This window comes from Kryptolebias marmoratus, linkage group LG6 (assembly GCF_001649575.2).
Source record: "Kryptolebias marmoratus isolate JLee-2015 linkage group LG6, ASM164957v2, whole genome shotgun sequence".
Classification (NCBI taxonomy): domain Eukaryota; kingdom Metazoa; phylum Chordata; class Actinopteri; order Cyprinodontiformes; family Rivulidae; genus Kryptolebias; species Kryptolebias marmoratus.
The window spans coordinates 18171218-18183980 of NC_051435.1; the positions used below are offsets into that span (position 1 = coordinate 18171218).

The 12763-nt window shown below is 41.6% G+C and overlaps 1 protein-coding gene across 1 annotated transcript; it reads right to left on the bottom strand.

Moving 5' to 3' along the window:
* Positions 1–2480: 2480 nt before the first annotated feature.
* On the bottom strand, positions 2481–5233 carry rpl8 (ribosomal protein L8). The gene is made up of 5 exons (XM_017410090.3): positions 5062–5233; positions 4846–4987; positions 2980–3198; positions 2789–2904; positions 2481–2666 (listed from the first exon to the last, which is right to left on the bottom strand). Exons 1-5 carry the CDS (start codon positions 5227–5229, stop codon positions 2508–2510), a joined length of 804 nt encoding a protein of 267 aa, XP_017265579.3. The 5' UTR covers positions 5230–5233; the 3' UTR covers positions 2481–2507.
* Positions 5234–12763: the final 7530 nt, after the last annotated feature.

A 12763-nucleotide genomic window follows, 5' to 3' on the forward strand; every position in this document is an offset into this window, starting at 1 on the left:
GGTCGGGTGGACTTTTAATGGTGTTCGGTTGACGTGAAACAGCAGTGATGCAACATTGTTCTCAAACTCATTGCCTTTCTTTTTTTTTTCTTTTTCTTTTTGTTTCGTTCTGGTTATTAATTCAATCCTTTTCTGAAGCTCTAGTTAATATGCTGTAACATTTAGCATGGCTTCTCACCACAATAGCGTAGCCCGACAGGTTTTTTTTTTTTTTTTTTTTTTTGAACCAATGTACAAGTGGCTTTTCAATTGCACATTATAATCCTCCAACTTCACATTCGGCAGTCAGTTCTGGCGGGTTAGACGGCGTAGTTTTTTTTTTTCATTTCTAGGAATTCAGAAACACAATAATATGCAACAGGATTGCTGCACCCTGGGCTGCCTGGTGCGTTTTAGAGATCGTGGTTTGCTTCTGTCTCTTTTAGTAGAGCTTAGTAGTAGACGGGGCTTGTTGCCCGCCGGCGTCCTCTCTGTCATGGCGACGGGCGATCCCGAGCCTCCCGCCCTCGCTCCACAGACGGGAGGTCCCTCAGCGGCGGCGGCAGAGAGGTGGGGATTCACCATAAGACTAGAGGCTGGGTAGTCATGTTGCAACCTGAGCTAACTTGTAACTTTGTAGGAGTAAAAAGGTAAACATCAGTAAATACTGTATTTAATTGGTAACTTGAATGCGTGTTTTTTTTTTTTAATTTCTTTCGTTCTATTTTTCTTTTTTTTTTGTCTAAAACATACCAAATACTCCTGCAAATGAAAATATTCTGCCCACCGTATTATATTTAAATATTTTGCTCTTATTTTATAGAATTTATTTTGTTGTATTTCACTAAAAAAGAAAAAGAAGAAAAATAGAATTTGATTTAAGAGGAACATTTTTTGTCCTTGTGTTATTTTTAAAGAAGATATTGACTGTACAGAGTTCTGCGCCCTGTTTTTTGCCGACTTTTGTTTTGGCCATGGTGTGACGTTGAATTCTGGAGCTACAGTCGCGATGTGGACTTTCACTTTGTGAGGTTTTTTTGTGCACAAAATATAACTAAAAAGAAAAAAAAAAGACAAAAAAAAGCATTGCGCCCTTAGCAAATAAAGAACATGGAATCTTGCCTGCGTCTCATTTTTAATTCACGTTTCTTTTAACTGATTCTAGGTTTGTTTTTTGCTCTTATTTATAAAGTTATGTTCCTGTAAACATTTCCAGACGGTTAAATACCAGGAACCAGCTCATTAGTCGAGCACATCTGTTTTTAGTGTCACCAGGTTCTCTGCAAACAGGTTCTCCTGCTTTGATGAGTGGAAAAAAAAAAGTTTCCGAAGTTCCTGAATCAGAACCAACACCGCCTGCAGCTCGAGCGCCCTCTGGTGTTTAGACGGAGGTACTGCAGCCCCAAAACGTCCTGCCTGATTTACAGGATCATTAAAGAAAAAACAAGTTTGTTTCTGAATCGTTTCAAATGACTGAATCATAAACCTGTACACAGAGCCACAAATCAGCTTTTACTTTTTAGTTATTTTGAAACCACCTCTTGAGGTTTCATGGCTAAATGTTGCCCAGGTGATGAAAAGGGTCATTTATTGAACCATAAACTCATTAAACAAATCCTAATTTTGTTTTAGCCCTGGCACTTTTTAGTCTGATTTTTTTTATGGTGTTTGCAGTTTATGCCAACATCCAGACCACCTGTAGGAAGATTACCATAAATAAAAAAACTATGGAAGACAACATTGTTGGTAATCTGTCTCTTTGTATCAAAACCTTATTTAGACAGCTAACAGTGGCCAAGAAACATCAGAGAACATTACCATATTTTCCAGACTATAAGGCGCACTTTTAGTCTTATAATCCAGAGCGCCTTATATATGGAAAAAGTAATATTTTAGAACAACTTTGGTAAACTACAGAGCTGCACTGCTTGTAGCATTAAGGCTGTTCTAGTCGTGCAGGGCTCTGTGCATGGACCTGAGCGAGTGGCGTTTAGTTGACGCTTATGTCGGTGCAGTGTCCTTCCGTGAGTTTTGAAACGTTTGATTATCTTTGCGATCTCTCAGAGGGATCATATAAATGCTGATACGAACCAGCTCCGCTAGAGCACCGAAATCATCCATTTTGAACACAGCACGGCGTGCAGTTACAATAATTGGGAGGTGCACGCGCCTTCTAGTCTGCTGCGCTTTATATAAAACAAAAGTTCGAAAATGGACCATTCATTGACAGTGCGTCGTATAATCCAGTGTGCCCTATAGTGCGGTACTCTAGCATGTGATCCAGCCACATTTTTAGTTCTGATAAAAGAAAAAAAATGTGATTCAGTGGTGAGGTCCCTTTAGGAAACTATAAGCAGTAAATTGTTAACATGGTACCAATTACGTCATGCTTCACTTCACACGGGCCTTTACAAAAAAAAAAAAAAAAGAAAGACTGTCTCAAGTTCATGGTCAAGTCGGTTCGAGTTCACGTCAACCCAGAAATAAAACCAGCCGACTGATTTGTTTTGGAACATGTTTTATTACGTTTAGTTCTCCTTCTCCTGGACGGTCTTAGTTCCACGCAGTCTGCCTGTACGACGGGCAGCGATGAGACCGACCTTACGCCCAGCAGGCGCGTCCCTCCTGATTGTGGAGGGTTTGCCGATGTGCTGATGGTTACCACCACCGAAGGGATGCTCAACAGGCTGCAGGGAAACAACGACAACAACATGGTTTGGTTTGAGAAGCTCCCTATAGTCGTATCTACATATTTTAATCCCCTCCTCAGTTCTCTGAGTGGATCAAGGTGATGGACGTGTTTGCTTACATTCATAGCCACACCACGGACACGTGGCCAGCAGTTCCTCTTGGCCTTGTACTTGTGGTAGGCCCGACCGGCCTTCAGGATGGGCTTATCAATACGACCGCCTCCAGCGACCACACCTTTAAACACAGGAGGAGACACTCAGACATCAGACTTTAAGGACGACGACGTTCCGGTGCCACTCGGGTTCTTACCAACAACAGCTCTGTTGGCGGAGGAGATGACCTTCTTGGAGCCCGAGGGCAGCTTGACTCTGGACTTCTTGGTCTCGGGGTTGTGGGAGATGACAGTGGCGTAGTTCCCCGACGCGCGGGCCAGCTTGCCCCGGTCACCGGGCTTCTCCTCCAGGCAGCAGATGATGGTTCCCTCGGGCATCGTTCCAACGGGCAGAACGTTCCCGATGTTCAGCTGAGCTGCAGAGACGACGGGAAGTTGGCTTTAAACTGACAAGTCAGCCGTCCGTCAGAGAACGATTCAAAGTTCACAAATATTATCAGACGTTCTTTAATGCTCTGGACGTCATCAACCACCCCACATCCCATCTTACATAAAATCCTTCATGTTTCCTCAAGCTGTAAATCAAATATATACTCATCCTTTCAGTTTTATCACCACTTTTACTTTCAGGACTCTGATCTTTGCCATTTCAAATCCAAAAACAGAAACCAAACCCTAAACATGACCAAGAAGTCGGGTAGAAGAACCAAAGAGTGACTCAGAGTTGGGCCTGAGCTGTGCTGCAGTTGCGGACTTAAAAAAAAAATTATTTGAATCAAAATGATGCCTCACTGATAAAATCAGCTGACATTAGGTGATGTGAAATGAAATCCTGACTGTAAAAACGCCAACACTTCACACCCTAATCAACAATAATCCCCACAGCAGCGAGGAAACGTCACAGTTCAGATTAATTCATCACTTTGTTTAGGAATACTGACAGTTCAACAAGTTTGTAAACCTTTCTAGAAATCTGACCTAATTTATCCCCCAATAAAACAAATTTAACGTCCAAATCTGATAAAATGTTTGTAGTGTTGCAGAAACGTCTGTTAAGTTTTCAAGTTTAATCCGTTGATTGTTTGTTTTCAGTGCCCATCTTCACTTAGGCAAAGAAATAAAGCCAGCATTTCATATTCTGCCCATCTCTGTGCCAAGGAGACGCAGGAAAAACACCATTTATTACACGTGAAGGCAGAGTTTCATTTTCTGCAAGCAGAACTAAGCTGTGGAACGTCTGGTCACTTGTTACACACACCATGAAAAACTATGACCGGACAACAAGTGATACGCCAATGTCCTCCGTCCCTGAGGGTCTTGAATAGTGTATGTTTTATTGTAGTGAGAATTTGCTGTCTGAGGAGGCGCGGAGTGACGTATCCTGACGAGCAGAGGGAGCCGTTTTACTCGCCACCAGGCGCAACAGTGGAGTCGGGGGGGCAACATAGATTAATCATTTGAAGAAACTCTGCTTTCTAGTTTTTATTTTAATGAAAAAGGTATAGCTTCCTTAAAATAAATGAGATGGCTAAATTACACACACATTTATAAATAGACTGTGGCCATCTTGGGTTTTGACATGGCGACATTATGCTTAGACGAGGGGTGGACAGTCTTGGTGATTAACAGGCTTCTGCAGAACATGAAGAGGTCATTTAACCTCTGAATCAGGTGTGTTGGAGCAGAGAAACAAGTAACACATGCAGGATGGTGGCACTTGAGGACCAGGGTTGCCCACCCCTGCCCTAAAGTCAGTCTGAGCCACAGTGTTCCTCCCAGTCCTGTCGTTGTCTGGCTCACAAGATGGACTGGACGGACGGACGGTACTTTTGCCTCCCCTGTTCACATTGTGAAGGGGGGACCAAAAATCCAGGGACCTCCACAGCATCCTATTACAGCTTAAACGAGTTAAATCTGTTCCTCCTCAGCTCAAACACAAACCTACAGCACCGTCCACCTATTAGTGGACATTTTCCGACACAGAAGTCTGAGCTTTCCGTGGATCCAGAACTAATAACTTGGCTCGTACGCGATCCGAGAGAAGCCACGGTTCAGTCGCTTACCTTTCTTGCCACAATAGATGAACTGTCCGGTGTGGATGCCCTCGGCGGCGATGAAGAGCTCCGTCCTCTTCTTGAACCGGTACGGGTCACGGAAGACCACTTTGGCCAGGGGAGCGCCACGGCCGGGGTCGTGGATGATGTCCTGAGCAGACGACAAATTAACATCCAGGTGGAAACCACGGGGGAGGCCTTAGTCTGCGAGGGGCGGGCGCTTACCTTCACAATTCCCTTGATGTAGCCATGGCGCTCGGCGAAGTCGATGTGACGGAGTTTAGCGGCGCCTTTCCTGTGCTTGACGTGGGCCCTGAAGACGGAGCCCGCACCTTTTCTCTGACCCCTGATCACACGTCCCATTGTGTACTGAAACAAGACAGCAGTCTGCATTAATACAGGTCAGACTGAACATCATGTTATGGTGGGAAAAACGACAAATGTCACTCTGGAGCGAAACAAGACAGAACGCCAACATATTAGCCTGCAGGAAGTCAATACTTTATACAAATGGTAACTTTTTGACAGTAACTGAGACATTTAAAAGTTTCAAACATAAAGCAACAGTAAGGTTTTAAATCTAACTTCTTAATGAAATATCTGTGACCAATAACGAGTCCGAATCCCCTTATTGTGACTGCATGAAAGCGTGTTAAACTTCACATGTTCACAACACAGCCTCTAAGGTCCACATAGTTGTTAGCCTAGCAGCTAGCAGCCAAAAATCCCATTCCGATAACCTTGCAGCAGCGATAAACAGTGACAGAGCTTTTTACACATCACATTAGACAATTACGAATAAACTGGGTTATCTTTCTTTAATTGTGACGGCTCCCAACAAACTAACTCACGGGTCAGAGCCGCCGCAGCCGGCCTTTTAGCCGCTATCACACCGCTACTCCAGCGCCATGTCACAAGCACCAATAAACAACCATAAAAAGCTTTAAAATAGGCCCGTCGTCAAAATGAAGCACGGGTTATATCACTGGACATCTGTTGAACATTTATACTTCTCGCTTTAAAGTGGATGACACGGGAAAGACGCGATTTATACAGGATTAAAAGACGAGAATTAGAGAGTAGCTGCTGTACCTAAACTCCGCTGACGGAAAGAGGAAGTGCATAAAAGGAGCGGAGGTTTTCTTCCGGAGAAGTTACCGAAGGGGCTGATGGGAAATGGAGTCAGATCGTCAGGAGGCCGCGAAGAGCCTCATGAAAAGGTTCAAAATGACGGTAATAGCGATTGTACTCTTTATGTACAGCTTGTGTAAACTTTAAATTGTGAGTGGTTACGTTCAAGATAAGTTGAATTAATAGTCACGGCTTCACAGAATTTTAGATGTTTATTTATTTAAATTTTTATTTATAATTTTTTCTAAAAAAAAAAAAAAAAACGAATCCAGACATATAAGTCAATACTTTTCAAGACTGTGTAGAAACCCTGAAGAAAGAAAAAAAATGTAACCTATACTTATAAGATGACTTCTTAAAACTATGACTTAGATGATTTAGCATCCTATAATTATGAAATCCCAAGACATTATTTTAAGATATTGTCATATTACTTGGAAAATTAAAGTGGCAAAAATGGGCTTTCGTAATGTCTAATATTTATTTTATTTGCTTTGCATCACCAACGTGCTTGATATTGTCTGGTGTTTAGCGTTTTTACATAATATTTATTGTCAATTTTAAAAGATGAGTTAAATATTGGCGTCACTATCAAAATAAAATATTTTATTTCATTTACTCAGAGTTAAGGGTAATATAACTGGTTGGAAACATTTATATTTGGGGTTACTTTAAATACACTATGAAAGGACACTGAACATTTTATTTTATTTTACTGAAGAACAGCTGAGTGAACCAAGAAACTAAGCATTTTGTTTGTATTCATGGGTGAAATGGGCAACAGGAACTTATAGGAAATTTGAGACAAACAATAAATAAATAAATAAATAAATAAAATGAAAGGAATGAGTGAACTTCATAGATGTGTTTATATATTTCTATATATATATAAGACACACATAAGCCTGAAGAAGGAGTGATTACAACAGACAGAACCAAAAAATTAGATTATTTCTTTCTTTTCAACAAACAGGCTGTAATAATGAGCTAACACCAGAAGATGGCAGCAATATGCAGCTGAAAAGTGAAGAGGAACGATCCCTGGAGTTTTTAAAGTTAATGTGTAATCAAAGCTGTGTGAAGTCATTTAAGAGTCAGTTTCTGCTTCTGTTTGTGGGCTGGATGTAAAGAATAATGATGGAGAAGGATGTTTTGTTTTCAGACACACAGCGAGTTCATGACGGATCGTTGGTTCAGAAGCAAAAGTTGGAGCTGATGATATTTAACTGTGTGTGTGTGTAAATGTCTACATGTAGGCTGTTTTTATTTCTGCCTCTTAAAGAAGCTTCTGCTGAAAAATGCAGGCTCTAAAACAAAAAAAGATTGTGTAATTGTGTTTGAGTTTTTATTCCTTCTTATCTTCACTAGAATAATTTAGTGCTTATAGGGTTTGTCAAATAAAAGCATTTTTAAAGTCTATATGATTTTTCCTCCAGATTTGTAAATAAATTAGCTATGATTTCTAACCTCTGTCATGTTTCTGTTCACTTCTGAAATAACAAGCCAGCAAACAACTGAAGAGTTGGGTTTTTTTTTAAAATAAATTTTCTAAAATCATTAGTTTTCCTCCTGAAAGAGGCTCTTCCTCTGTTAGTAATCGGTTCATATTCTGGGCTTTTACTAAGGTCACATCATTCTGTGGCTCCAACTAAAATAAAACTGATCTCAGTCTCTTGAAATATACTGCTTTGAAACATTAAAAGCCTTCAAAAGTCAAAAAAGACTTAACGTTAAGTTTAGGATCTTAAACTTAACTTTCCGGTATTAGCTTTGAATTTAAAGTTGGAGGTGTTATTGTCTCTTTGATTTTGTCTGCACAGGAAGAAAATGCAGATAAAGAATAAAGAATCTGTGAACACATAGAATCCAGATTTCGATCCTCCCGTGTAGATGTGTCTTTTAAATAACAAAACCAACACCCGACTCTTAAAGATGGTCTTCTCCTCCGGCAGTTCTTTATTTTGTCGTCTCCCGTGTTTAATGAGTTCAGCTCCGAGTCCTGCGTGTTTTCTCTCCCCACAGAAGAGGAAGAAGAAGAAGAAGAAGAGGTGTTGTGCAACAGATGGTTCCCCTCCTGAGATTGCAGCGTCCCGTTGGAGGAACGAGGCCGTTGTGATTAATGAGAACACGCACGCACACAGGGCTGACACAGCAGGTGATAAATATATGCTTCAGTTATTGTGATGCTGCATTGTTTTACGCAGTCCCGCAGGCATAACATGCATAAATACTGAACACACACACACACTCATAATCCTATTGTGTCCTTTATTGTTTTCCTGACTTTACTCCTCTGAGATCACGGCCTGATAAAGACAACCTGAGTCCTTAAAGCCTTTTATAATCCACCTTTGTTCATTTGGAATGCTCCAATAAAGTGAAATTTAGACAAAAAAAAACTAAACTACAACACGATGCAGGGCTTCCTGTTGGTGCTGCAAATGAAATGTTGCTGTTTTCAAGCGTGACGGGAATCCCGATGGCGTTGTTGAGCACTGTGCACTCAGCCACGCCGGCCGTCCAGATGGCATCGTCACGCAGAGTGAGACTAAAAATAACTCTGGAGTCATCGGAAACAAAAAAAAGAGGAGCTGTTACACCTTTAAATATTACAACAAAGTTAGATAATTAGGTCATATCAGCTCTTAAAAAGGCGAGTAAAGTGTCTTATTTAATTCAGTTTAAACAAAACAAGTCACAGTTTCCACCTGTTTCCTCCTACATAAAATGAACCTTAGATCCTGAAGTCTGTAAACAGATTTACTGATGAAGACGAGGATGGTTAATCTGATTTAAAAAAGCACTGCAGGTAAAAGCCTCCCATCCAGTCTTTCTTATGATTATTACATCTGAGACGGCATCAGCCTGTGAGGAAAACAGCCTCTGTGAAACCAAACAGGAAGTGGTTTTCTCCCTTCATGGGTCGGTTTTTATGGGTTTGTTTTGTTGACTTCTCCTCCTCAGAATATTTATGCCTGTGTCCGTGTGGGTGTGTGCGTGCTTGGGTTGCTTTGTCTGTCTGTTAGCAAAATATCTCGAGAACTGGAGGGATTTTAAAGAAGCTTTCAGAAAGAGATGGTTGGATGGACATCTACAACTGATTAGCTTTCGGAGTCAACACCATTCGAGACTCCTGCCACAGCTGAGAGACCTGAGCCAACACAGAAATGCCCATAACTCAGTCAGTGTTTCAGATATTGAGCTAACGTTAGCATGGTAGTAGCTGAGAGTCATCCTCAGCAAGTACTCCGAGCGCCGGCGTGTCTCACAAGATTTCACAATATTGCATGATTTCGCACACCCCATTTACAAGGTTTAACCAAACCGGTTATTCTAACTTGTGTTTGATCAGATTTCCAGTAAACTTTACTTTACAGAAAGAATGGGGGAAAAAAAACTAAGGATTATAAAGTGCAGCTAAAATGTGAAATGGAATAAAGAAAAAACAAAACCTCTGCTTTGAAACAAATCAAAAGAGAAAAAAAGAGGAAAAATCTGCACATAAAGTCAGGCTGAGCCTCAGTGTTCCTCCCAGTCTTGTTACTGTCCTGTTCCTACGTCCCTACATGTGTTTCCTGTGGAGACTCCATACTGTACATTAGACACGAACAAAAGACTTCAGAAAATCTCTTGACCATGACTTTAACAATAAATGAAGATACAGTGGGCTTATGCAAGAAAATAATAAATCATTGTCACAAGTATGTAAACAATAACTCCTACTAATAAAACTGGCAGCCTTAGAAGGGATGTAAAAATGTAAACCTGTTTAAAGTGACACTGTCGGGGTTCTGGCAGTTCTGAGGATCCTCCTCCTCCTTTTTCCTCTTTTTTTCTTTGGTTTCTATGGAGCTGACATCACTCGATGCTGGAGCGTTGAAGTCATCGGTGATTGGTGGCCTCTCTTGAAACTTCTAGTGACTAACCCACCTGAGAATCTCCTGAAGTTGACTTACCTGAGGTTCACCTCATAGAGACGGCTCATCCTCTGACAAAGATACCTTCGTTGCTTCACACACCTCCCGACGACCTTTAGCTCAGACGCCTGTCCTTCAGACTCACCTGCCTGCCCACTCTCCACCATCCTCTGCTCTCCTCGTCCTCGAGCTCCTGGAATAATTGGTCTAATGACTGAAACAGCTCGGAGTAGGGAGTTAAAGGCTTAAAGGACTGCTTTGACTACATCTGAAAACATGAAAACACTTAGGGCATAATAGATTGTAGGTGGAATAAACGAAACAACTAACTACCAGTTTTATTAATAAAAACCATGAAGATTTATCTAAAAAAAGATGGTAATAGAAGTCTGTTACCTTTCTCCAAATTAATGCAGACTGCACCACAGTTTGTGCGAACATTGTGTAACACAACATTTACTCATCCGGCGCTCCAGTGACACCAAGAAAAAAAAAGTTCTTTGTTTTCTCACAACGGCTAACACCAAGTATAGTCCCGCTGAGGCTCGAGTTTAAGCTGGGAGACATCAGAGGAAGAGAAGTACCCCCCCACCACCTGACCTTTGACCTCCCAGTGGTAGAATAACCTTCTGCCTGTGTATGCAGGAAAATGCAGAGAGCTGCAGATGTGACAAGAGAGCTCCATTCTGCTGTCCAACAACTAAACACTGCACTGTGTGTGTGTGTGTGTGTGTGTGTGTGTTGGCCTCTTCATCATTACTGCAGTTATTTTTTGTCAGATCTGGGACAAAATAGAACAATAGAGCCGAAACACAAACAACACACGCAGACTGCCCTGTTTGTTTTAACCGTTTCCTGTTTCAGTAAAGATCCAGCCACGCTGCTGCTCCTCTGGAGCTGCTGCAGACGGACTCTCGTCACACGGCAAAGCCGTTTCCTGAATTCCTCCAAATGTACGGACATTTTTGTGCATTTTGTGTTGCTGGACAATCAAACCCACACTCAGCCTCTCCCACGGTCGCCGGGAAAGCTCTGGACAGGAAGTTAGTAGTTTAGTTAAGTTAAATTAGTCACACTATGCGTCCTGATTCATCTTGTCAAGTCTGAGCTCAGTGTTTGTTTCTCTCAGCACTAAGCAGATTTAAACAAATGAACAAGTTTTTCTAGCATATTCACCATGTCTGTCTTTGTTTTAGTTTGTCACTTCCTGTTTTATTTTGAAATACACTGCTATAACTGGTTCAGCTCTATCCAGTGGGATTTTTATCTCTCAAAAATGGCAGGGCACTAAATACTTTACTCTTTTTGATTGATCACTGACTTCTAATGTGGCCAGCACAAACAGAAACACGCAGAATAATGTGTGCGATGTAATCAGAGGCTACAGAGGTGGACAGGGCTATGATCCAGTGAGTGGAAATCATCAGCGTTATAAGCCATGAAATAAGAAGTCAATGTTCCACCACTTGTGCAGTAATACAGTTCAACCACCTCGTCAAACAGCTCCACACAGGCAATAATATCAAACAGACACATCAACAGCTACACGTCGCATCATTTCAGAGTTTTCTGCTGAAGGTTTCTGTACAAAAACTTAATTTGGTGTGCGGCTCGAATCATTGTTGTTTTTTTTTCACAGAATGTAAAAGCAGACAGATTAAAAGTAAGAAAAAAACGTGAGAAGGATTTTCCAGGTTAGACGTCAAACTTGTGCTGCATGAAAGTGGACGAACTGAAGCCTCTCGTGATCCTTTGCTCTTTTTTTTAAAAGCAGATCAGTCATTTATGTTAAACAAAAGAGAACCGGTACATTATTGTGTGGAAAAAGCATCAAACGTGTGTTACTATAGACATAAGCTAAATGAAAAAGACACACGAGTCGGTGCAATTTGTGAGCCTTTAGAGTGAAACTGTGACACTTTGTGGTACACAGATGGAGATATTTTACTTTCTGTTGTAAGATTGTGTTGAATATATTACTTAAACCGCTTTAATGATATTGATAATGATAAAACAGTCAGCTTGTTGACAGTGTCAGAAAATTAGCTGTGATTCCAGTTGTTGTGTTGCTACGAAATTCTGAGCCTCTTTCCCTCCCCGTGCCTGGTTTCTAGGTCTCTAGCTCTTGGTCAGAACAGATGTTTTGCTCCAGAGGCATCGAGGGGCTGAGTTACCGTGGCGATGCCTCCAGTTACGACAGATGTTCTGTCTGTCGATGTCAACATCGCTACTGGCAGCATCATTAAACGACAGCAACGCCCTAAAATCTCCGCTAATGCTCGCGAGACGCTCCGCTCGGCTTAATTACAAATTGGTTTTTAATTGACGAAAACGAGGTGCAGTTTTCCAGAGTTTCCATCTGGCGGCGCTGCGCTGACGGGAAGCGGCCTGACTGCAGCCACGGGGTCTGATGGGATGGATGGGGATTACAGCTCACCCTTCGCAGGATGTACAATTCCTGCCATTCTGTCTCACATCCCATATGTTTCTTTCAGCCAAGAAAGTAAACAGCAGGATGAAGGGGTTTAAAAACTGGTTACTACGGAGATCCGACACACACGCACACACACACACACACACAGAGTGCAGCTGCGAGCTGGTTGAGAAGGCTTCCTTCAGAGACGAGATGAATGAACAGTGGAGACGCTGTCAGTAGAACAAAGCAGGCAAACACCATCTTTACAGGACAGTTGTGTTTCATTTTAAAAGTGTGTCGCCCATTAATGTGCCTCAGTGAGTCATCCCAAATCTTCATCGTCAGATTTGCTCCAAGAGGTTTACAGCGAAAGTGTTTTCACCACAAACCAGAGTACATTTTTTTTTTAAAGGTCTGACGGTAAACGCATAAAAGGAGCCCTACTCGGGGATTACTGTCACGA

Coding starts and splice junctions, on each gene's coding strand:
- rpl8 (XM_017410090.3), bottom strand. CDS start 5,229: ATGCAGACTGCTGTCTTGTTTCAGTACACAATGGGACGTGTGATCAGG. Junction 4,988..5,061: donor ACATCAAGGGAATTGTGAAG/GTAAGCGCCCGC, acceptor TCGTCTGCTCAG/GACATCATCCACGACCCCGG. Junction 2,667..2,788: donor TCCGTGGTGTGGCTATGAAT/GTAAGCAAACAC, acceptor GTTTCCCTGCAG/CCTGTTGAGCATCCCTTCGG.